The sequence below is a fragment of the Varroa destructor genome, unplaced genomic scaffold, assembly GCF_002443255.2.
Source record: "Varroa destructor unplaced genomic scaffold, Vdes_3.0 BEIS01000003.1, whole genome shotgun sequence".
NCBI lineage: Eukaryota > Metazoa > Arthropoda > Arachnida > Mesostigmata > Varroidae > Varroa > Varroa destructor.
Genome location: NW_019211456.1, coordinates 23,571,694 through 23,595,898, shown reverse-complemented (window position 1 = coordinate 23,595,898; position 24,205 = coordinate 23,571,694). Strand labels below are relative to the sequence as shown.

The window sequence follows — 24,205 nt, the reverse complement described above, 5'->3', positions numbered from 1 at the left end:
CGGATAGGGTTTACCCGTTTCAATATTTAACGTTCCGTAGACATGTGTACGCCATGATCCTACCTGATGTATACCGTTCGCCTTTGTACGGTGTCGTACACCTTGTAGCTAGCTAATTGTAGCTATTTAAATGCACGCGCTCTTCCTGCTTTGTTCGACCTCTTCCACCACTTCCACCGCCAGTCCCCATCCGATTAATGATGTGTATACCTTGGACAATCACGCCAGTAATTCTCGTCCAAAATATTTCGTCAAGATGAATATAGCTAGGATTTATAGGCAGTATGAACCTAACGTATCATTGTTACAGGCAGGTACATTGCTCGAAAACTGTTTCAAAATTTCACCTAGGTACAGGTTATTAACTAGAAAATTATTATATTTTATAAGAGAATCGTTAATTGTTGCTATTCAGCTATGAAAAATGCGTTGATTTATTTTATTGTTATTAAGAAAGAGAAATTTCATTATTAGTGGATTTAGGACAACTGATACATTGGTAATATCAATGATATGTGACTTTTCGAAGAAACAAATCGTAATAATAAACCATGTTGGACATAAGTCATCAAATGAGATGCCGCATAGGAACAAATTTGTTTTGTCCTAGCTAAGCAGATTTGTAGTATTCTGGCACCTATGTATGCTAACACAGCGTAGTACTTTTGATGCATAGATGCTTACAAATAACATTTTGGGGTTCTGTCTAGATTGAATCATGGCCATCGGCAATACTCGGCTGCCTATCACGAACTTAGTTTAAATCGCGTCTACGCTCTTGAAATTCTACATTTTGTGTGTGGGATTCTACATTTCCTGTGAGGGCGGTCATCTGCTTTACTTAGGTGTGATGTGCAGTAAGCTTTAGCGTTAATCCGTACACTATAGGGAGAAGATCCCTAAGGCTATAAGGTGGGAGACTCATTCAGAAAGTTTTTCAACTGCTCTGGACCCTCTACGCATAATAGTGTGATTTTATAAGTATGAATTCGTATCCACAACTGGAAGGCCAGGGTGTCCTACCTAGTAGCTAGCTTAACTCGACTTGTCTAGATATAGAGCCTGTTGTGTGTACGGAAACTTAAGGTTTTCGATAGCCGCATCCGTGCCGGCTGTCATATGTGGTTTGTGGACGGTACGTCTTTTTATGCGACTGTCGAAATAAAACTGTCCTAGGAATACCGTGCACCTGGTTAGTCCTTTATTGGCCTACATTTCACTAAGTCGTAACGCACTTCCGGAACAGGAAACATCTCCGTAGAATGTATTTTTCGATATGCTACCGTTAGAAGTACTACTCTTACTGAATCAGGCCAGATTTGAAATAATACCTCCTGCAAAACGTGTTGAAAATCCATGCATATGAGAAGCAGATGGAGGATATCGCAGCACAGCTTTGTAAGCTGTAGACACAGTACTTGTGCCCTTCCGTACTCTCTCTTCTTGAAAGCCTTTGTCGCTCAGATAACATAACTATAGCGTTCGCAAAGCCTGCAAATATAGATCTCGCAACGTTTTCTTGATGAGCCGCCAGATATCGACGCAGGCACTCTGACTAACCCTTTCCCAGGACCTTTCAGTCGCCTCAAACAGGGATCAGCCAGTCCACGGCAGCGTTACTTTTTCCATGGTGCGCTGCGTTTGACGCAATGAGCTTGCCGTGAGGTTTTCCTGATGTATGAATCATTGCCCATGTTGGACTAGATCTGAGCGAAATTGCCGATTCTCTCTCTCAAGAATATAATACTTCAGCTCTAGACTAAAATGAGCTCCCTTCGCCCTTACCACTACTCTCGTTTGTGAGCTCTCGATTGGAGAAGAAGATGCGTTATTGCCCCCTCTGGCAAAGACAAATGCTCTCGGCTCCAAATATGCTCATCTGTCTTGGCCGACCTCTCAGTGGGTCATAACTTTCTTCCGTTAGTGACGCTGGAGCGGTTATTCTACGACTAAGGGCAAACCGTTTTTGGGTGAGACTAGAGAAGCTTTATTTGTTGAGGAACGCGGCATATATTGCTTTTGCTCCGAGACCTTCTCAAGGTCTGCTACTTGATGGCAAAGTGTCTCAAATATCTGCAGGCTGAGGTAGCGCAAAATTATACAGTAGCGAACATGTCGGGGATTTATTTTTCCTTGCTTACAGATATGCTTAATTTAGGACAAAATACGTAGACAAGTAACCGAAGTCGGAAGATTTTAAAAATGTCTTCGAAAATAATAAACCCTATTAGTAATAGTATATAATAATGTGCATACCGTACCACGGGCCTAGCATAGCACGTCGCGATGTATTAATATGTATTATGTATTACTACACCATCTTAACAGACAGTAAATTGAATAAAGTATAATGCACCTAACTGCTATGATAGAAGTTGCCTTACCTCGACCCAATGAAATAGGTCAACTCAAAACGATATTTAATCAGATTGAACCAGATCTAGAAAGTCGTAGCAAGCAACTACATAAGGTCACATAGAAATGTCTAAAAGATAATCAAGGTTTCAACCTCTCGGTCATGGTTAAAGGCGAAACGCAGTGACCTCCAATCTACTACTAACGCTAAAAACAAGAAAATCGATAAATAGGGGAACTCACGCCATTCGCAAATCATGGCACAAAATTGGAGTCCCGTTTTAATCAAGTTTACTATACGCACTTCAACTTCGATGGTTGCAGTTAACGTCTCGCGTTCGGACTCGTGTATTTCTATAACTTCTCATTTCGATGAACTATGGTATTTATTGTGTTTATAGCTCGATGAATGGTATTTGTAATACTTCAACGGTGATAAGTGCGGCAACTAGTGTATGAGAGTTGTATTTATATACAGTGGCCATTGTTATTAGCGCGCTTTGATGTCTTCACTGACCTCAGCAGGTACTGCGGTACGACTGGCCCGTATTCGAAACAATGACATCTTTAACACGCTCGTGGCTAATCCTCGGTGGAGTCTCAGTAGCGATCCGAATTCTATAAAATCAGACAGTGAGTTCATTAAGCCATCCGTGCCATTTATGCCACAGTATGGCAAGCCCACGAAGGGGCGTTACGGCCGATTTAAAGTGCTCGCTCATCTTGTATCAGCTCTCACTGTCAATCATGATGATAATAAATGGCAAATTTTAGCAGACCTTTTTGCCGACGGCTTAACAGGGATCGACCGAATTGTGCTTGTTGGCACTGCCAATAAATTTCGGCTCGGTTTGTGGATTGCCGTCTTTGCAACACTTGTTATAACAACATTATATTTCATTACGCTCACCGTTATCGAGTACTGGCAGTACAATACAATCGTGTCCGTAACTTTGGTTGGCCGTAATCCAGATATACTTCCGGCAATTACGATCTGCAATCTGAATCCGTTTCGCAAGGATGTGCTCTGCGATCCTGATGGGGCCTTCTACTCAGTACGACAAAGCATATGTGAAGAGTCGAAAAACTCCGAGCAGTTCGCTTACCATATGACCAGATTCAGGACACACTCGGCCACAAACAAGACTCTGGCAGCGTTTATTGAAAAATCGAAATACACTTGGGAAGACATAGTAATCTCGTGTAGCTTTAATCAAGAAGATTGCAAATCCGACTGGGTCCAGGAAGAGACTGTATCATTTTATCGATATGGCCGTTGTTTCTGTATGTTCTGCAACCTAACAGCTGTCAACGAGAACGTTCGTTTTTTTTTATCTAGTGGTCGCTTGCACGGTCTGAATCTAGTCCTTAACTCTAGCATGAATACGTATCTTACGTCAAGAAAGAGCGTTGGCTTTCTCATCATGATTCACGATCGAAACCGACTTGCCGATGCCAACATGGATGGTAACGTCATTAAAACAACCATGCTTATTTAGCGTCTATACCTTTTTAGTATCTTTGTCGTTTAATACTTTCACATAAATGTAACCCACGTTTTCTGTATGTAGAAGCGTATATTTATCGAAGGTATAAATATATATATATTGTCATGTATTCATTATTCTAATATAAATCCGTGAGTATACGTCCACGTATACATAACTGCAAAGCAAACGGCTGAAAAGCGCTCGTTCGTGTCAGCCTAGGGCAGATTCAACCCACATCGCTTCACACTGATGGTAGCGTTGAAATGGCTAGCGATGCTAGCACATCGGTGGATTGATTCGTCGAGTGCTTGAATGATAGGACGGCATTGTCAGAGTTCGCGTTCAATAAAACTTTGTCGAAGAGGTGGATTGACGAATTTAAGTCAATTCTTTCTTTAAATTCTTTAGACGAAGATCGCGGGTGGTCAACGCGCCAGATGACACTCAAAAAGCCGCACTACCTGCAAGGAACGTCCGTGTGTGGTTAGACCCGCGTTAATTGGAACATGGACACTGGAACATTGGATGATACAGCTTCAAGACTGAAGTGTACGACCGTTTTATTTTTGAGAAAGCCAGGCCGCCTGAGTCGTTTGCTGCTGCTTCAGGAGTAAGAAGAAGACGTTTCAGAGATTAGTCCATGCTGAACGAGAACCGCCGAACCTCACCTTCACCTTGCAAAGTAACAGGCTTTAAATGTGTTGGCACTGCGAGGCTCGAAGGTCGCACTCTGTATCGGCCAAGTCGTATGCCCGCCATGTACCACCCTCAGTACTTAACCAGCTTGTTTTCTATGGGTGGCGGTAAAACAGGTGTCGCAGGAAGATATACAGTCAGTGGGTTTACCCTCGACAATACTGAACCGGTCTTGGAAGATCGAAACCAATCCTGTCAAAATCAGCCGAAGCCTTGTCATCAGAGTTGTGCAGACCTAAGAAAAGCTATACGCTGACTAAAGGCACACTAGTTCCCTGATAGGAGAACATGGGCTTGACTACGTGCGTATGTACATGGATGTGATATACGCCGACTTGCGGGAGAGAAGGAAGAATGTGTGTATTTTTCTGATCCGTCGACAAAGGAACTGCGAATCAGCCGGTAAAAGTGGGCAAGCATCTTCCCTGTTGAACAGCACGGACGGCTCGAACTACTAAGTTTACTTTTACAACAGCATGATATCCTTCAGGATGACAGGAGGTCCAGTTGTGTGCTTGTTGCCGCGTATTCGTGCAAGAAACCCCCCAACAACGTTGAGATCTAGTCAACGTGCCATCAGCTAGTCGCCTTTGAGGAAAATGGAACCCCTTCAGCGCCCGTGGAGATTCGCGCATCGTAAAATTAAAAGCACTGGAGGCTTGAGACCTGCCGGCCGTGGGTCAGGGCATTCCGCCAGATAAACGTGACTCAGTCTTAATAAATGCATGCAGAGGGAATTGTTGTAAAGCGCTCGTTCCTGCTAGCCAACGGCGAAACTAAGATCGTTGTCGGGACTTTTATGTTTAGCTCTCGAAGTCACATGTGGGTGGTATATTTTTTCCCGTCATTGTTCACGATGTTCTCCAGTATTTTCAAATATGATATAAGGTGTCTTGTGTGCTACTCGAAGGTAGGATATCGTCTTATATGTGTTCGTAGTGAACAAAAAACGTTTCGCTTCGTAGAAGGCAATTCCTGTTATCCTAAAAAACGCAAAACATATTTTTTTTTGGATGACTATCTAGTAGGGCCTTGGACTTGGATTCTTTTAGACCTCTCCTTCCAAATACTACCAGTGACAATTTTGTCCAGGAATAGGCCATTGTGGCTGCGTGGCGCTCAATGCCGGATGAAATGTTAAAATGCATCATTGAGCCGTCACTTCCCTTTGCTGAGTTCAGGAAGTTCATGGGGCAACATGTGCGGTTGATTTTCGATTTATCTGTAAGTTTTTCTTCAAAGGTGCTTTTAGATTATTGGTCCAAGTGATTGGCTGGAGTAAAAGCATCGTCTGAATTCTGGTACCTCTTCAAACTTGACAGACAATTCTAGAATAGTCCTTTCAACGATAGCGCCGCTACCGTACACAAGATTAATAAGCCGAATTGTTTCGGCAGCATTTTGGCCTCGATAAAATACATAAAATAGTACCAAATATGCATTTTTTAATTTCGAATAGAGACCTTCAAGTAGTTATTTCGAGTCAAAATTTCAGTCAAGCTGATTAAGAAAGAAAATTTCTCACCCAACTTACGAGATATATATGTAAGTTGCGTTAGGCCATCAAAAAGAAACGTAAGAATATGCTCAACTTCGATGTTGCCGGAAAATGCGCCAAATGCCAGTGATAACAGGTCTCGACCTGTTTCTATCTTAGCTCAGTTAGGCATGATCCTTTTTTATTGCTGGAATAATTCATGCACGTTTCAATTTGGCACAATTTTGTGGGCAGGCCTAACCGTTCTGATTGTTGCAGTAACCGATGGCTTAGCTGCAACCCCTCCAAACGATTACAGGTTACGAAACGCAGTAAAAAAGCGTGTGAATTGATAAGCACTAAGTGTATGGCCTGTTTACAAATGCATTTACACTCGGTGTCAACAGAAGGGCCATAATTTAGGCGTTGCTTTGGCTCTGTTAGCTATAGCGGCTCCAAAAAAGAAGCTCCGGAACTCAAAGTATATAGTGGGTCGTTTTAGACAAACTTACGATAGACACGGCAATATAATCGAGAAGTGAACTTCACACGGCACTGCTTATATATTTTTCAGTACATTGGTTCTGGCGAAGAAGTACGTCATCCTTAAGCAGAAAAGCTTTTATAGTAGAAGGTTGGTTTACTGCTTCATTGTATCAATATCTAATTTCAACTTTTACAGACACTTATTACGGTAACTTATGTATGGATTATGCCCTCCGTGTAATTTCCCTATATGGAGTATAGTAGATGCACATACGTTGCATGCACGTTATTATATACAATCGCTTGAACTCGTAGCTATGTATTTCCAACATCTGCTATATATGTCATGTAAGCCAGTGTGTCACAGATCGGAGTAACTGTACCAGAAAGCGTATCAGACTCAAGCGAATACGTAACCATTTAATTGACCGCTTGACAAAGTCCGCAACTGGGGTAAATGTTTATCGCTGTCAACTAACTAAGGGCTGTACCGCACCCTATTGAACGCTCACATGAGTCGTTGGCCGCCGACTGGCTAGCAGAGATTAGCAGTAGATAGATAAATGCAATCGGTCAATGAGAAAACAATATAGATGAACCATGCGTTTGCGTAGAGACTGAAGATCGTTCGCTTGCTCAGGCTGTTAGTTGCGAGCACCGCCATACATGAATTCGTGTATATTACGAAGCGAGGGCTCATAAAAACCAGCAGAAGTATATTTTTTAGTAAAGCATCATATATTTTGGAATTAAGATAATGTATTAACGATTTGTTTACAAATGTATTAGAGTTAAACGACCGGACGGCCACGATTCTGACTGAAAGAGATTATGAGGAGATGGCAGTCGTTACTGCGAGCCCAACCAACGACGCATAAACAGTACGCAGTTTCTATGTTAGGCACATGATTTGGAGCAATATTGGCCAACCAGTTACATGGTTTTGATTGGCGTTTTCAATACAAGGATGAGAAAGCCTCAATTCACCAACAAGGATGTACGCTATATTGTATGGAAATGGGCTCGTCTCTGAATCTTGTGTTCACAGATAGATCTCAATTGATGCTAACGAGATAGATACACAGTATGGCACTCCATTTACACGATGGATAAGTTTTAGAAAGGGGAACCGAAACACTATGCATGCTATATAGCAATACAATCTTTGTGTTTTGCTTTGCAGGTATATACGCTCCTTTGGCAATGTCAACTTTCATTGGAATCTCCAAGAAGCAGGTGAATCTGTTAGAGGCACCATTCCGGTCAAACTGTCATACCACATGGCCGAAGGGGAAGCCATACAATGCCTATCTTAGTGAACATGACCGCTACTCTGAGGAGAGCTGCCGGAAAGTTTGCATCAGCTACAATATCATGAGACTATGTAACTGTCTCGAGATGTATAAGGGCACAGACATTCAGAAACTACTGGACGCAAACAGGTACGGCATTCGACAGAACTACGTCCTCGCGAACGGACCAGGCAGGTGCCATCTGAAAGTAGCTTAGAGCTGATCAAATCTTGCCAAAGGTCTATCGGCCATTCTTGATCTTGCAAAGAGCGTACAACAATGATGTGATACCATCACTCAGATTTCATCACAGAATTCAAAAGGATGCTAAAAACAATGTTGGCAGTCATAGATACGTTACTCAATACTCCATCGCCTTATGGAGTGAAGAGTAATGCTTACATGACTTTATGGAAAACTAATCAACGGCCGCGAAGTCAGTACGTGTGATGTACGACTAGCATTAACTTTATTTTAATAATTATTCGCCAACAACGATAAGATTTTTGTTTTACTAAACGGCACCCAGCTCATCAGTAACATAATCGTGCTTAGAATCAGCCAAAAAAAAGGAGCGATATTATTATATAAAGCTTTCTATGATGTTGTTTAGTTATGCAGTAAAAATGAGGTGTTGATTGCAAACATAAAATATGGCGTCGTACCCTTCTGTAGTCTGGAGATATGCTGAATTGTATTTTAATACTGTCCATTCGCGGTTCTTGGCGCCTGGATGCACCTTAAACAGCAAAACTTAATTTTACAAAACTTATCGCTAAATCAGATTATTCAGTCAATAATTTTATATTTTGTGGCTTAATGGTTAAGAAGCCAGAGTATGATCTCGCTTGTCTTACCAAATTGTTGTGTTGTTTTTTTCGATTTATCTTTTTCATGAACAACACCTTGGTTATCTACAGAAAGTAGACGAGGTTTTTATTTCGAAACGTAAATAGAGTACCATCGTAGGCCAGCAGACATAGAACGTGCATGCAATATTCATATGGTTCTTACAAATGTATGTTGATTTGTGACAAGAGGCAGCAATCAGGCAAGCGTGTAGCGTGCTCAATCAAAAGAAACGTAAAAAATCAATCATTTGGATTTCGCTTAGAAACAGAAGTAATGGACGGTATAGAAAAATCTATGCTTCCTTCCTAAAACGGGTGCTTATAAAGTACAACTTCTTTTCTCATAGAGAAAGCATGGATATTAATAACCTACAGAGTAAATGGCCTCGTACAACCAGTTCTTGAATAATGTAGCTTTCGTCGAATACGGTACGTTTCCAGTGTTTGCGTGGACTACAAAGAAGGGACGGCCTGTCGAGACAAATTTGTACAAAATCCTGGAGGAATCACGGATGCGTGCGACTGTCCGAAGCGTTGTGAAGAGGTTACCTACAAACGATCGGTATCAAGGGTTGCTTGGACGCAGACTCTCCGTTCAGGAGGCATCGACCAGGAACAGGCGACTCCCCTCAGTAATATCGTTATTTATTTGCAGAGCGCGATGGTCACTGCGATCACTGAAAAAGAGGTGAATTACTGGAAATCGGCGTTGGTTTGTGCACCTATTAGCTTTATTTTGCCCTTAGCGTCAACATCGATTTTAATGATATTATTGTACTGTTTTTTGTATTTTTTTAGGAAATGAGTGCTATTTCGGCATTGTCAAATGTGGGTGGATTTCTCAACATGTTTACAGGAACTTCGTTTCTTATGATCTACGAGGCTTTTGGTATATTCGTCATGTGGTTTTACAAGGTGTTTTCTGGATATCGACGTAAAGAAAGAAAGCTACCATTTATCGAGTCTTTAAATCTTAAATACTGATCTTGTGCTATCAAAAGTACTCGCTTGACCCTACCTATTAGCAGTCGTCTTGAACAGACAAATTCCACGAACAATACAACTATTCCACAATTTAGGGCACCTGTAATCGTAGGTTAGACAGCCTTTATCGTCGAATATGTGTTTAATGGAAATCGAATCCGACCGTAGTATCTACAGGGTCGTGGGGCTAGCGTTTAAGTTAGCGTTGCATGTTAATAACTCGTCCACGTACCTAGGATTAGCGACTGTATGTAGCGATAATTTTTGTCCAGCCGTAAAATTTCAGTGATGAATTTATTGCTATATTTATTGTTAGTGGCTTTTTTTTTTTCTTATTACAGACCTATAAACTGATTCGGGTTCGGTTGATAGCGTACATGGAATAAAGGGTTTGTAACAACATTCCAATGTACTAAGTACTAGATCGATAGAAACAATAGATCACAAAACATATGTACATTCGTAATATATTTCTTTATGTACTTTTATGTATGTTTCACTTGTTAAAAACTGTTACAAGATTGAGGGAACCTAATAAACATAAGTATACATTTATTACACAGTGTTAATCTATGCGTTTTCTATTAGATCAAATTGTTAGTTCAAGTGTAATACTAGGCGGTTGCATTATTTTCTAATGAGTGTTTGTTATTTTCATTCATTGCTATTCATTGTAAAAGCAAAATGCATAACTATTTAACAAGAAATTTACTTTTCATTCTTTCTCGAACGAGAAAACGATCTGCATTCGGCCTCTGCGAAGTTGAGCAACCGGCCGGACGAATATTTCAGATATCGAAAGTTTATATACGAAAATATGTAAATAACTGCGCCGGTTTTATATTTTATACGAAGGTCACCTTTTCTGAAGTTCGGCACAGATGACGTGTCTGTGAGATTGTTATTGAGAATTTTTTGTTTTTGAAAAATTCTAAGTAACTGTACAGTATTAATATATATAGTATTAGATAAAACAGAGACTCTTCTCATAAAGCATTCCTAGCCTTTTAAATCCTTTTGCAAGCAGCAGCTGTAATATTGTTTCAAGTAGATTTTTCACCCCATCGTAGAATTTTATCTTGATCATTTTTTAATCTCTAAAGACAGTTCCTGCCGATGAATATCCTTACATTATATACTGAATCTTTCTTTAGTATATCTAAGCATGTATCGGAAGTTCACATTTGAATTGAAAGCTGTTCTCTACAAACAAAGAGTAGTTTACTATGCCTTGACAGGTATTCGCACAGCTATGTTGGGGGAAATACTAAAAAAACAAAAAAAAAAACAGCTCTCGAAGAGAATTTATGTGATTACTCGATAGCGTATTCTAAGATCAAAAGTAGGCAGCATAGAAAGTAACAATTATGACAAACCAAAACCACTATGACTCGTTATGCAATACATATATATATATAGTTGGCGGAACTTTAACGACAACCTCTTTTGAAGTGTCTCGCAGCAACTATTTATTGTTTATTTATTTATTACCTCTAATTTGAACGTAGTGCAGTTGTCTAATATTATCAATTTAATCCTAACCTATATAGTTGGTTTAGCCTATTTAGTTTTATACTAGTCCAGCCAGCTGTAGCTATTCAAGTAGAAATTTTTGTTTTTCAGTGGGATCGAAATAGGGCTGGACAGATGCATTAGACATGAAGTTTCCTCTTATGGCCCCTTGACTATTGTTTACAGAATGAATAAAAAACGAAGATGAAAGACAAAATAACGGCTCGCCCTATACGTAGTTGAGCAATGCGGCCGATTTTCGAAACCGTGAGAGGAGATCACTGCAAGAACACACCCATCGCTCATTAGACTTGTAAACGGTAGGAGTAAAACTTATAGTGTGACATATATTAAGGACATAACTTTTTAAAATGTATTACTTATTTTTTATTTACATATATATATATATATATATATATTAGTAACTTATTGTATTGTAAATTAATACTGTAAAAATATTAATTTACTTTTTACTGAGTGTAATAGCGTTTCGTGAGCATACATATTACACATATAAGATTTGTGTGGATGGAGCATATGTGCTTACAAAGAAAGTAAGGTAAGTCATGATAAGCTTAAGTTCATTATTGTTTAGTGTTATTTATAGCAGGGCATAATCTTTGCCTTGTGAAACACTCTGTGAAATAGGTAATACGTGAATTTAAGAATCTTTGGTACGCATGTTGGGAGATGCCCACTTCCTCAAGACAAGGGTAGCCATGTTTTTTTGGGCTATACGACGGCAAACTGATTACGATACAATACAAGTTTCTCTATTATCAATAGAGTAAAGCAGATTTGTGATAGAAACATTTATGAAGGGTTGCCTCTGTTTGCCACTGTAATGCAGCCATGATTAGAGTGGTTCAAGATCAATTAATTATGACTTCGATTTCTTTGTCCCTCGTTTCTGTGTGGGCACAGTTCATCTTCGACGGATTAAACATGAATGTAGAAAGCTCTGTCGAAAGCCTTAGCTAAGCTGTTCCTTAGTAAACCTTGCAAAGTTTAACCCCTCGTTTTATCCATTACATGTACGAGCTACCTGTATGAAGCTCGCAAATGTTGGTAATCGAAGCACGTCTCTAGTGTTTTTAGCGGTATCAGCAGCTACTACACGTTACAACAGTTAGTTGTATTGCTCTGGCAATTCAGCCTTCGAATAAGTTTCATGATCCGAGCTGTCCCCTGTTGCCAAGCGCTCTTCTACCTATTATCCATCTCCGCTCATACCCCCAATTTCGTCCATTAGGCCATGATATGTGGCGTGCCAACATAGAACCTTTTTTCTCCTGAATTGTAACAATCTCCATTTGCCTCCTTGTGGCTGGAGACCTTTCTACGTGATTGTCAATGTCGGATTTTTTTCACCCTCCTCCCTCTTTTCTTCTTCTCTCACAAACACTCATCCTGCCGTACTAAAAACTGTTCTCCTATTGGAAACTTCAACCATGCACGGGTGATGCCTGACCGTACGAACGTCTCCCGTCGACCGATGAGATAAAGCACAGATCTTTTCTAACGGCTGTCTCTGCCTACTGCTGGCGTCACATGGGAGCTCGTTCTGAAGAGATTCCTTGATCTAGCTTAAGATTATATTACAGTAGCGGCAATATTCAACGAATCTGGGTAATGAGGCAGAAAAAAACCTAACCGTTATTATAATTAGTGCTCCTTAACCTGGTGAAAGGGCGTAGGAAGGCGAACATGGAGAGGAGGCAATGCAGCAAGATTCTTCGACGGACGAATCAACTACCACCTATGTTGGAAATATTAATATAGCAAACCTCGTTTAAATTTTTTACAAACCAATTTTGTTTCCAGTGACTTCGAGAGCCAGGCGCGAAGTCTTCCGCCACGAATATCGGTTCATCTGGCATACATGGCTATTCTATTCTCTGTATTAGAACTAGCACCCAGAGCTGGAAGTCTACAACACTGAAAAGGTCCAATAGAAATAAAAGAAATCTTGCGCGTTTCACCCATTTTGTGTGTATTTATACGCGAGCATGCCATCTCTGGCATACATTAACGGTGGCAATAAAATACAATTTTAACGTAACAGATTTGAATTTTCGGTAACTAACAGGAAATTTCACTTAAACGCCTCACGTTATGATCCCACATGGAGCGAATTAAAACCAACTAGCTGATGGTCTGTTAAAATAAAAAATCCTTACAGCTTCTTTTCCAAGCTGTCTCCGTTTCGGCCTGTCTTAGATAGATAGCTGTGAGAAGTAGCGTCTGGGAGCTATTGTAGATTCTCTTAACTATGTGCCCGGTCGCACAGATGTCCTATACCTGCTCTTTCGTCGCTTTACCAGTTAACGAATCTGTCCCAATTTATCCCGAGATTCGTTCTATTATGCACTGACTAATGAGAACCGAGGAGTTCAAAGCCATCAAATCCCTCGTTAGCAGAAGCATCAGCTAACCCACCTGGCGACCGGCTTTCAGGTCCCGGAAGCAGAGCTTAGTGAGTTGACCAGGCTATAATAACATAACGGTATATTACATCTGAATAAATGTACCCGAAAAAAATTATAGTAACAGATGTGTTCCTACGGTCGATCTAGTTAAAATCGAACCGTAAAGCCTGAAAATATTGAACTCATCGAGTATTTGTTCTTTTTACATTTACAACTTGGGAATCACTTTAGCCGCTTCCAATTTATCTAAAATCTATGCATATTGACATCGGCTGATTTTTTTTTGTGTTTACGAATGCGTGTAGGTCGAACCTGGCAGATACCGCATGTGACAAATACTTCTTTTTGGCAAAAAGACTTTGCTTGGCCATTCCTTTTTGATACATCCATCCTACCCCATCACCTTCATGTTCTTAACGTTTTTATTCAGGTTATAGGGGCCTCTACGAGCCCGCTGGGAATTAGTTGCCCGTAGAAAGGCCCAGAATCAGAAGAAGTGCGTCAGCCCCTGGCGTAGGTATGGTAAGTAGTAAGGATGGCTACGGTGTCTAAATAAGATCACTCCGTGTGCCATATGGGGCCTGCAACATCACGATGTTTCCTAGATCTAACCACTAGACCCTTATAGCAGTCCTGATTCTGAGAGCCGTGTGACTCTCTGAGGATAGCAGTTTTCAATACGCTCAAACAAATACGGTGCTGGCTGCCGTAAGCAATATTTGTTGGTGTGATTGATATCGTGCGACCTTAATAGAAGATTATAACACACATAACCAAGTCGATATTGAGTTATTACAGTGTGTATTATTATAGTGGAAGCGGCAGTTCCAATTGGATCCTGAATCAAAGTTAATCTATGTACTAGACTTTTTTAATAAGGACAGTTTTCAGTTAAAGCCTCGGTGCGGTCCTGCTTTTTCGTTTCACAATTGCCGAAAATGCCGCACAAACAGCCTCCAGTAAATTCCTTTAGCACGAAGCATTATGCCTGCTCCGTCAGTGAATTAGTATAGAAACAAGAAGCGCTCATATGGCGCTATTCTGCAATAACACTTGAACAAATTTGCCATATGAATTCTGGATTCTTATGTAGGATATTATCTCAATATACCGGAAATTCTAAATTTAATATACCAAGATTTGAACAATACAACAATTCGTCACAGGTTGACGGAACGAATAGTTAAAATAAGGAAAGACTTATCTGTTTAGACAGTCCGCTCGGTTAAGCTGTGATATCACAGACTGATGTGTGATACTGTTCTTCACAGAAGCTTACCAGTTCGATCTGGGCTGCAGGAAAGTCACGAAGATCTGATCTGTTCTACAACACAATACGTGAAGAAGACAGGCTTGAAATAATATACACATTATTTTTAAAAGATTTCTTCCTCACTGAGAACACACCGAACAGCGGCTTTGCGCCGAAAGTAACTGAAGAAGCACATATTGATGTTTACTCGAGGGATACGATTAGTTGTTAGGTGGTGCCACCTATGTCCAACATATAAATGAAGCGAAAAGGTCTTCTAGTAAACGCCGGTAAGCATATTTGTTTTGAAAGTGTTTAAGAATCATTAATTATGGAGTACATGTGTCGATTTACAGAAAATAAATCACTTGCGATTTATAGATTTTCCCCTATATCATGTTTGTTTGTTTGTTTTCTTACGTTTACCTTAACGTTCACTGACGAATTGAGTCGCATTTACACTCAGCTCTGTTCCTTCAATTATCGAGTCGCTAACTTAACAATATACCTTCAATGATACTATTAAGTTGTACCCGGTGATAGCACCTGCCGCTGTCGTGACAGCTTTAAACGAGGCTCCGACCTGAATAAATAGTGCAGATGAACTCTTTCCCTAAACTCTCATATAATGATCATCATAGATTCATTGTTTCCATATGAAATGGAAAATGGCAGATGGCCGGACTATAGTAGAAGACAGATTCTTTATTTTGCTTTTTAAAATAAGCTAATTTAAGCGGTATTTAGTAGCGATGCTTAAGGCTGTCTATTTTTCCAATGCTTGTATTTTAAGGCGATTACTTAGGGGATGGATAATATCGAGATGGATTGTGTCAGTTCCTCGAAGGATCAAAGTAAAATTGTAGAAAGAAAAATATTTGTCATACGATAATGAGAAGCCTATATAGGATGTGTAAAGTATTCTATTCATATTAAAAAAATCAATCCTATTTAGTTACTTAGATAGAGAGCTTTGATTCCTTTCTTTTTTATATGTGATGCATGACCTCGTTTATCCTGTTGGTGTATTGTCCCAGGTGTCCATAACACTGTTCCACATTATTATACATCTTATATACTTTTGTAGAATATAACAAAGATTGTACCCCATCAATTGGAATTATGATCCGACGCGAAACACGAATAGAAACAATTAACACATCGCAATTTCAATGCCTAACGTAAATACTTCCACTGGCCGTGTATTAGTTTAAGTACGTACACAGAGAATTAAATGGAAAGCATACATACATACATATATATATATATATATATATATACAAGTACGGAAAAATTGCCTGTTTAACTTAACAAGTTTCGTAACATGACCAGCTTATTATGGCGACTTTATCTACCTGCATACTCGCGAACCAAGTCGAAAACGATTACCTGAATCATATGGAACAGGCTATATGTATGTTATGGAGTTTAAGTGGCTCGCTAACTACGAGCGGTCGATTACACTTTCATCGATCCGTGTCATTGCCGCGGTTCAGAACAAAGCTATAAAGGGCGGGCCCGGGCTTCTAACCTCTTTTGGGAACGACATCACGGAAGGACGAAGACTCTAAAAGCGAAGAGGAGATAAATGACGCCATCTTGTTTGGTGGCACTAATTTATTTTTGCCCCGGCAAGTTTCACTCGTGACAGTAGGCATCGAAATAATAGAGGAAGAAAGAAATTCGAAGAAGAACTTCGCTTTTTCAATGACCCGCTAACTACAGACGGCTATCATAAAAGGAATTGGATCTATTACAATCATTACTATTACCGAACCACACGAGATATCGTACGGAGTGACGCGGTGGAACGTAGCGACGGAGCCTAGTATTGGCCTCTGTTTTACGATGAACTAGATTACTCACTGAAGGTTGTCTAATGATAACGTTTCACCAATAAAGAAGCCATTAATAAGGACAAAATTATATTTGTATCCAGGGGCGTACTGCTTTCTGCTCCACGAAGACAGTTCGACAACTGAATTATAAAAGTTTCATTTAACTTTTAAAATTCGTTTTATTTACATTATGTAGAAGTATCCTTTCATGTGTGTATGTGAGTGCCTTCTTTCTAACCGACAACATTCGCCTGATTATGCCTATTTCCCAGCTCTTGTAGTTTTCATTTTGGTTTCCATAAAATTTAGAGCCATAATTCCTACTAAAAAAAGAATAAAGTCGAGCGCCGGTCTGCTCTATTGAGACAGCCTGAATTTGGATAAGTTGCAAAGAAAAGTCTATAATCAAATCCTAACTTAAAGGTCATTGTCAAACGGCCTGTAGCGGTTGGCCCGAGAAGTTTTCAGTTTAGCATCGAATATTCGGATGCGGAAAGTGTGGAGAGGCAAAATTAGACTGATTGGTAGCAATAGGAAATACCGCAAATGATATTAGACCATGTGGGTTATTTCTAGTCAGAACTTCATGTTGGCACTTTCATTCTTAGATTGTATCTATCACATACGAAAATCTAAGACTAGGAAACGAATAGAAACATAAATTTAATTGAATAGAAAAATTGAAAACATTCGCATCTTATTGCTGAAAAGTACGGAGGGATCGCTTATAGACGAACCCATATACCTAAGGAAAACGAGCGGCACCAATACGCGCATTGAGGTCATGCGAAAACAAACAAGTAAAAGGGTATCAAATATAATGATGAGTAGAAACATTTTCGTGCTGAATTATCTCCTCGGAAAGAAATCATTGTCATGTATGATCAGAGCACGGTCTACTGTCACCGAGGGAAAACACTTTACGGAGTCCGTCAGTCACCGTTAACCCCACAATTAACTGGAAATTTTCGGATCGTAACTATTACTAGTTGCGCTAGTGCGAACGTAGCCACGGAGGTAAAGGCAACGTGAGTATTTAACGGATCACAACGAGACGTCCAACAACATACGGCACTGCTTAGGGATATGGCGGACTATGCCGAGCGAGGTCACCTACAGTCATGCATTTTGTATTGCCCTGCACAGAATAATAAGTGACCAAATATTATAAACCTGAACAATCCATACACAATACGTATGATTATGGTTTTTTTAGATCAGCACTTTTCAAATTTGCTTCTAATCAATTATTGCATAATACAGATGACATTATCAGAGCTCTTATCGTACACACCTTTGTCGTCCTTCGTCGTTTCTCTGGTGATCGGATCCAAGGCTTTCGTTTTGATATCAGCCCTTATAAAAATCGTTGTTTTCGGCATCGTCTGAACACGCATAAATTACTTTCTTGTTCTAGGGGTTTGGTAAATAGACAGTAAAACGAGCACAGTGTATGCTAGTTCTCCCATGAGTTACCTACTTACGCTTTCGGCTTCTCGTCCGAAGTGAGTAGTTTGGAAAAGGACAGAATGTTAACAGTAGTAACAGTACAATGTCTACAAGCTCGTATATAAGCGTGTCAGATTCTATATGCTAGCCCCTTATGGGGCTAAGTGTTTTATGACCTAGTACACACAATTTTGTATATCAGGAAAGTTACTTCTTCCCATCTGCAGCGAGCCGTTACAAAATGATTCAGAGTTTGGCTTTGTTTGTAAAGTTCTATGAACTTTGTCACTCGATTTGACAGAAAGCGTAATTTTGGCAGAATTCATGATGCAAATTAGGCAAAGTTCACAATATAGCTCCGTAATAGCTATTTAGTGCAATAATAAAATCAAATTATAGTTGTCAGAAGAAAGACATCAGTAATACAAACGATGATCTAGAAAACGATCTGATCTAAAAATACGTGTATTTAAACTTTTCAGTTGTTTGATTGTTCCTAGTAGTCAGGTTTCTGCAAGCTGAGTGTCTCTCAGCGGCTCGAAGTAACAGAAAATTCATTTCTAACCAAAGGCCAAGGATAGGTCTAAGGATTATTGGCTGAGCGAAAGTACCAAAATACCAGACGATTACCATGGCAGCGAGTTCTGCTCTGCCGTACAACCCGCTAGCCGTTTACCTTCTGAAAAAGTGTGCTTTTCTTTTACCTAAACTGTTAAATACATCAGTTATCTAGTAAAACAGTCTGCTTTGTTAACTCTTACTTAAAACAGAGTTCGTTAAAAAAAAAAAAAAAAAGAGGATGAAATGCGCAGGTTGAACACACAAGAAGACTCTCTTAAGGGAATTTGTCACGTTAACATTCGTAATCCTTCATGTCGGACATCATAAAATCTAAAGGCTACGACATATAGTTAATAAAAGATTTTGTGCATTTACTATATTATCCGCACAGCTCTCGAATCCTATTTCGTTTGTTTTCTTTTTGACCATTCAGACATGAAATAAAATCTTTTCCAGCTCGAACGGACTATTTCTCTGGCAAAGATCAGCGATCATACCTGATTCCTGCTGATCAGAAACGCCACTGGCAAGCAGAGAGGTGGACGCGTTGGGCTGCGGCGGGAGCCCAAATTATGCTAAACAATGTGCGACATATTAATAAAACTGTTTCTATACCTCGATCTAACATTGTTGCTTTTAGTATAAGCTTCAGTGTTGTTGTTCTAATCAACATTGTCACTATGATACGAGGTTCGGATAGTTTATTGACCATGAGCATTGTAAATAGGTCAGAACATGGGCAGCCACATATCATATACACATGTGAGATGACCAAGAGAATATAATGGAGGCTTTGCGAGGCGTTGAAGCTTCCGGAAATATGAACAGGATCAGAAAAATGGATACACGCATGTCGCCGTTTCGAAGTAATTCCGAGCACTTCGATCACATAACTGTGTCAGTCGTAAGGGACGCCATCAAATGAGCGATTGCATCAACATATCAATACGCCGTTAGCAACACAACGCAAAATCATCTACCATGGTGATAGGAATTCGGAAAGAAAATGGTTGTTGACTCATTGTTATCAAAGAGTTTTAAGTAGCGACTAGCGAAGGCTAATGCAGCCCTCTTCCATTAAGCACAAGCGCATAATGTCACCGTTCCCAAGCTCCACTGATGGCCTACGCTATCGCTAGTAGCTAAGTGAGCTCGATGTTTCTAAGGAAAACTTCTGCAACTCGACATGAAAGCCTCTTATCAGATAAGATGATGAAAAGTTTCAGAAATCATCAAAAAACACAAAAATGTATGCTTTACGCTACTAGTACGCTATTCGGACCTTTTATTCTAGCTCTATAGTGACTATTTATGTACGAAAGCCTATTGCATTTTATACAATTATTATCTAATAAATATTAAACGGATGCTCTATGAAGACGCAAGAGATTCTGTTCGTTGATAAAGAATTAATATAAAGCAAATTTTTATTATTCTTGACGCTGGATCTTTGCTATTGACGCAAAAGTCGGCAGGAGAAGCGGCTGCCGATCCGTCAGCGCTCCGAAAATATGTCTGCTAGCTAGAATCGAATATTCAAGATGTGACAATATCGTACGCGGTTTGAATCACTTCGACTTACGTCCAAACGTAACACTTTCTTCAGGAAAGCAGAATGATTAGAAAAGAAAGCTTTTGCGCGTTTTGCAAGCTAAGCTGAAATCTATTAGAGTAAGAATTCAACAACTTTTGACGGTTCTTAAAGTATCTTCTACGGTTGTGAAGAAGCAGCCTCTGCATCGAACCGCAGTTATATTGAAATGGTGATGTGCCGTAGTGAGATGTCTCTGTTGAAATGTATGCATACCTATAGGGGATTGTTCGGACATATAACATATAAAACGTACATGTAGGCGTCAGACGATGTAGCTGAAAGGCTTCTTTACGTTCGAAGGGGCTCGAGTGTGCATCGAGTGGGTTTATTTAAATTATGTGTAATTTATCCGAGTTGTTATGGAAATCGGGTTTATTAAAAGAAAATATCATTTTTTTTTTCGTAATTACATTTTTCAAGGACACCTGTAAATTCCTGTAGTATACCTGATCCTATTTCAACGTAACTATCATTCTTTTTTATCTTCGTTTTCTTTAACTCTTACTTAAGCCTGCGTATATATTCTCTTCAAAAACTGGCGAGGGGTATATGTATAAATTAAAAAAAATTCACACATATATATTGACATATTGAACAACAGGAATGCAGAAAGAAAAAGTGGTAGAATATGTTTAAGGTCAAATAAACCAGGTTACAATTTCATTAACTGTAAAGACTATGCGATATATATCGCCGTACCTAAATTATGAAACCTGTGTGTGTTTAAACAAAGACAGCTATCTTAACGAAACGTTTTGCATTTGCTGGGAATGTCTTCCTAGCAGTCATGTTTTTTTTCGTATAATGACCAACTATCACGTAAATCACTAACTATCATTGGTTCTTCTGTGGCCGGCAAATAAAACGTTAGTAATGATTGTGTATCAAACCAGTTAAAAAGCTGCTCACATACAAACAATTTCAATAGAATTATATCTCAAGGTGACAGTAGATCAGATGTTCCAAAGAGAAGCCCAAAATGGCCAAGAAGTCCAAAAGATGGAAAAGGCATAAAAGGTCTCTAATCCTCAACTGGCTATTGATCTTCTTCCCAGGATAGTCATTAACGTCTGTGTGAAAAGCCTACGTGCATCAGAAATGGCTTCTCGAGTCCTTTAGATACAAATTTTATTGAGAATCTTCTGGCTTGCCTTATGAAACTATTCTTCGGTTTTTCAGAAGCCACATAAAAGTGGGCAATTATGTTGTTTGGTGACTTAAAGACTTTAATCTGGGTGAGAATTCGTTCAGCATAGAAGAACTGGATAATTACTAATCTTCGCTTAGATTGCACAAAGCGACGGACAATCTTTCATCATAGTCTAGTTTGTTGTTTTATGCTACAAAAAAACTGGTTTCTATCGAGTATGAGAAGTACTTTATGAGCATATACCTCTTATGTTAAACAACCCAAAGCTTGCCCCAGTCTGAACGCATCACTACTCATATATATATATATATATCAGTGAAAAAATATCGGTTTATGCTCTACCGATGTTTTAATTAGTTTGGTGGCCATTAACTTGCTTGGTTTTTATCGACACACAAACTTCTATTCTATAGCGAATACAATTACATAAACACAGAAGCACACACGTGCGCATCTCAATATGTGCAATTCAGCTAATGTTAGTGAGCAACAGATGATTAACTTCCTTTACAAAATACAAAACCCTCGAAAGAACATCCAAGAAACATCGAAAGAAACTAGGGTTACGATCACATCAAAGACGAGCATATGTATCTATTCCGAGAGGAATAATACGTCGTTGCTTTTCGTTACCGCCTTGTGGCCCCCAATTTCCACGCATATTTGCTCTTTTTTGTCATCGGCTTGTGCGTCACGTGGGCTCCATGTTCGACACCAGCTAAATCACAGCAAATCTATTTATTGTACTATAAGACCATGATGAATGTTGCAGTACAATAAAATGCTCAGTCTCCGTTAACATTCATATGTCCCTATTTTTTAAAATTACCCGCGTTATGAAACCAAACATATTCTACGATACCATACAATTTCTGTGTATGTTTACATGTCTTACCGGTATATATTCATGCTGTATAGTTTACTTCTTCTATTTGCCCATTACGTGTAGTATATATATATATATATATATATATATATACAACATTAACAGTAGCATATATATATATATATGCCGCTTTTATTTTTCTATCGTTATTATTAACACGTGCTATGCATCGTCAGCGAGGCTTATTGTTGCATTTTGCCTCTGTGCTGTTTCGCCTGCACGTGGGATATAGATCCGGACCACGTCGAGCGGTTTTAATCATCGGCTAGCGCTTTTCTTCATCTTCATAGGGGATAAGAGAAGCGTCATCTTGGCAAGGTTGGCTCTCACTACTTACATATATCAGTCGTCGTGCCTCCGCTGAGAACTCCCTCCGGCCACTGAGCGCAGACCCAAGAAGCGCACTCTGGAACCCGGTACTGATGCACGTTTCCAGAGTGCGCTTCTCGTGCCGCTTTGCATAATCACATTGTTCCGCCGCTACCGGCCATTTCCTAGTGCAAACCTCAGCTTAGCTGTACCGGGTCCAGCTGGAGTAGCCGAGAGGGGAGGAAAACCGGCCACGCTCTTTACCGAACAGAACGCAGCTCCTTTCTACAGCCCTGTGACCTGCTTCTTTGCCACTCCGTCATAGTGAGCCTGCACCGTTCTTTCAGTAGTGACAGCCCATCTTTCTATGCACTTACTATGCTGCTCGTTCTTACATTCAGGCGCTTCTTCACAACAAAGCTGTTTATCTCAAAAAGGAATTACAAGGAAAACATCGAAATGTCCACGACCGTCACTACCATGATACGATGATGTTAAAGTAGCAGGTGTTGACTTGTATGTAACAACGATGTTACGTACACATACGCGTGCCTTCAAAAGAGTTTTCTAGAAACCCTGTGTTTTTTACTTTTTCGGACAGGAGAAAAAACAGCTGACAGTTTAAAACTGTACTCTATACGGATATTTCTTTTAATATCTCCTTGAATATTTTATGTACTGATTAGTTGAACTAATGCTCAGTAATTAACTCTACTAGCAACCGCTTGACGAGTTATACTGAGGGGCCCCCTCTGGGCCCCCATAATGGGTTATCAAATTTAATTGTGTGCTTTGCGGTCTCTGAGGGACAGTTGCGACTGGAACTCACAGTATATATAAGTAGAAAAGTGCGTTTAACTTTCGGGCTTCCTAAACTAATTTTTATTACCTATGATTTACTCATGGAATTTATTCCTTGGGCATTCATATTATGATAAACTTTTGGAGTTCTACAAGGCATTTGTCTAGCAAACAATTTGTTTTAGTTGATAATTTAAAAAGAGGGAACCGAATCTTATTTTTATCGACGTGTTCATATGGTTATGTAGGAAAAGTTACTATTGCATTATTATTTGGCTAATCTTACTTATGAAACTGTTGAATCAGCAAGCAAGCTAGAAGGTACCCCAGTTAGATGGGATCGAAGAGGTATACATGCGTTCATATATCCACACTGACCGCGTAGTTCTTCAGATCTATCCGCCTGCCTATATTTTTGACATAACCATCGACCTATGAAGGTACAATGACTTTTAATGTAATGTTAATGGGTATCGAACAATTTTGTCCTTAAATCGTTGTAAGGGTTCTCTGCGCAAGATAGACTGGCAGGCGACACTAGTCGTCGCCTGTACTCTTGGGCCACCCACGATATTTAGAAAAAAACAAGACGTTTATGAATGACATATACTTTGTTAGACTAGATCATAGATTTTCCACTCGGATTTTCAGCAAGAATCTTTAGTTCTAACAACAGCAACCTCAAGGATTTTCTTAAATCAAATTTTTTTTTTAAATCAGCCTCAGTTCACTAGCTTGAGTATGTATTTCTTTCCTTTCTTGCAATGAACTAACTGAATATTAGTAAAATGAA

At 39.6% G+C, this 24,205-nt stretch overlaps 1 protein-coding gene across 2 annotated transcripts; it reads left to right on the top strand.

Moving 5' to 3' along the window:
• Positions 1-2,676: 2,676 nt before the first annotated feature.
• LOC111248172 (acid-sensing ion channel 4-A-like) lies at positions 2,677-10,200 on the top strand. Of its 2 annotated transcripts, XM_086983173.1 has the most exons (5): positions 2,677-3,822; positions 7,688-7,946; positions 9,089-9,335; positions 9,446-9,536; positions 9,973-10,200. In XM_086983173.1, the coding sequence occupies exons 1-5, from the start codon at positions 2,859-2,861 to the stop codon at positions 9,978-9,980; spliced, it is 1,569 nt and encodes a 522-aa protein (XP_086839299.1). In that variant the 5' UTR covers positions 2,677-2,858; the 3' UTR covers positions 9,981-10,200. The 2 variants fall into 2 exon arrangements, with proteins under 2 accessions (XP_086839299.1, XP_086839298.1); XM_086983172.1 differs by having other exon boundaries at positions 2,682-3,822; positions 9,446-10,200.
• Positions 10,201-24,205: the final 14,005 nt, after the last annotated feature.

What these genes read in the sequence shown, in the direction of transcription:
- LOC111248172 (XM_086983172.1), top strand. Translation starts at nt 2,859, where the DNA reads ATGTCTTCACTGACCTCAGCAGGTACTGCGGTACGACTGGCCCGTATT. An exon ending in TGCCGATGCCAACATGGATG is followed by an intron (nt 3,823 to 7,687) that starts GTAACGTCATTA and finishes TTTGCTTTGCAG; the next exon opens with GTATATACGCTCCTTTGGCA. An exon ending in AAACTACTGGACGCAAACAG is followed by an intron (nt 7,947 to 9,088) that starts GTACGGCATTCG and finishes GTACGTTTCCAG; the next exon opens with TGTTTGCGTGGACTACAAAG.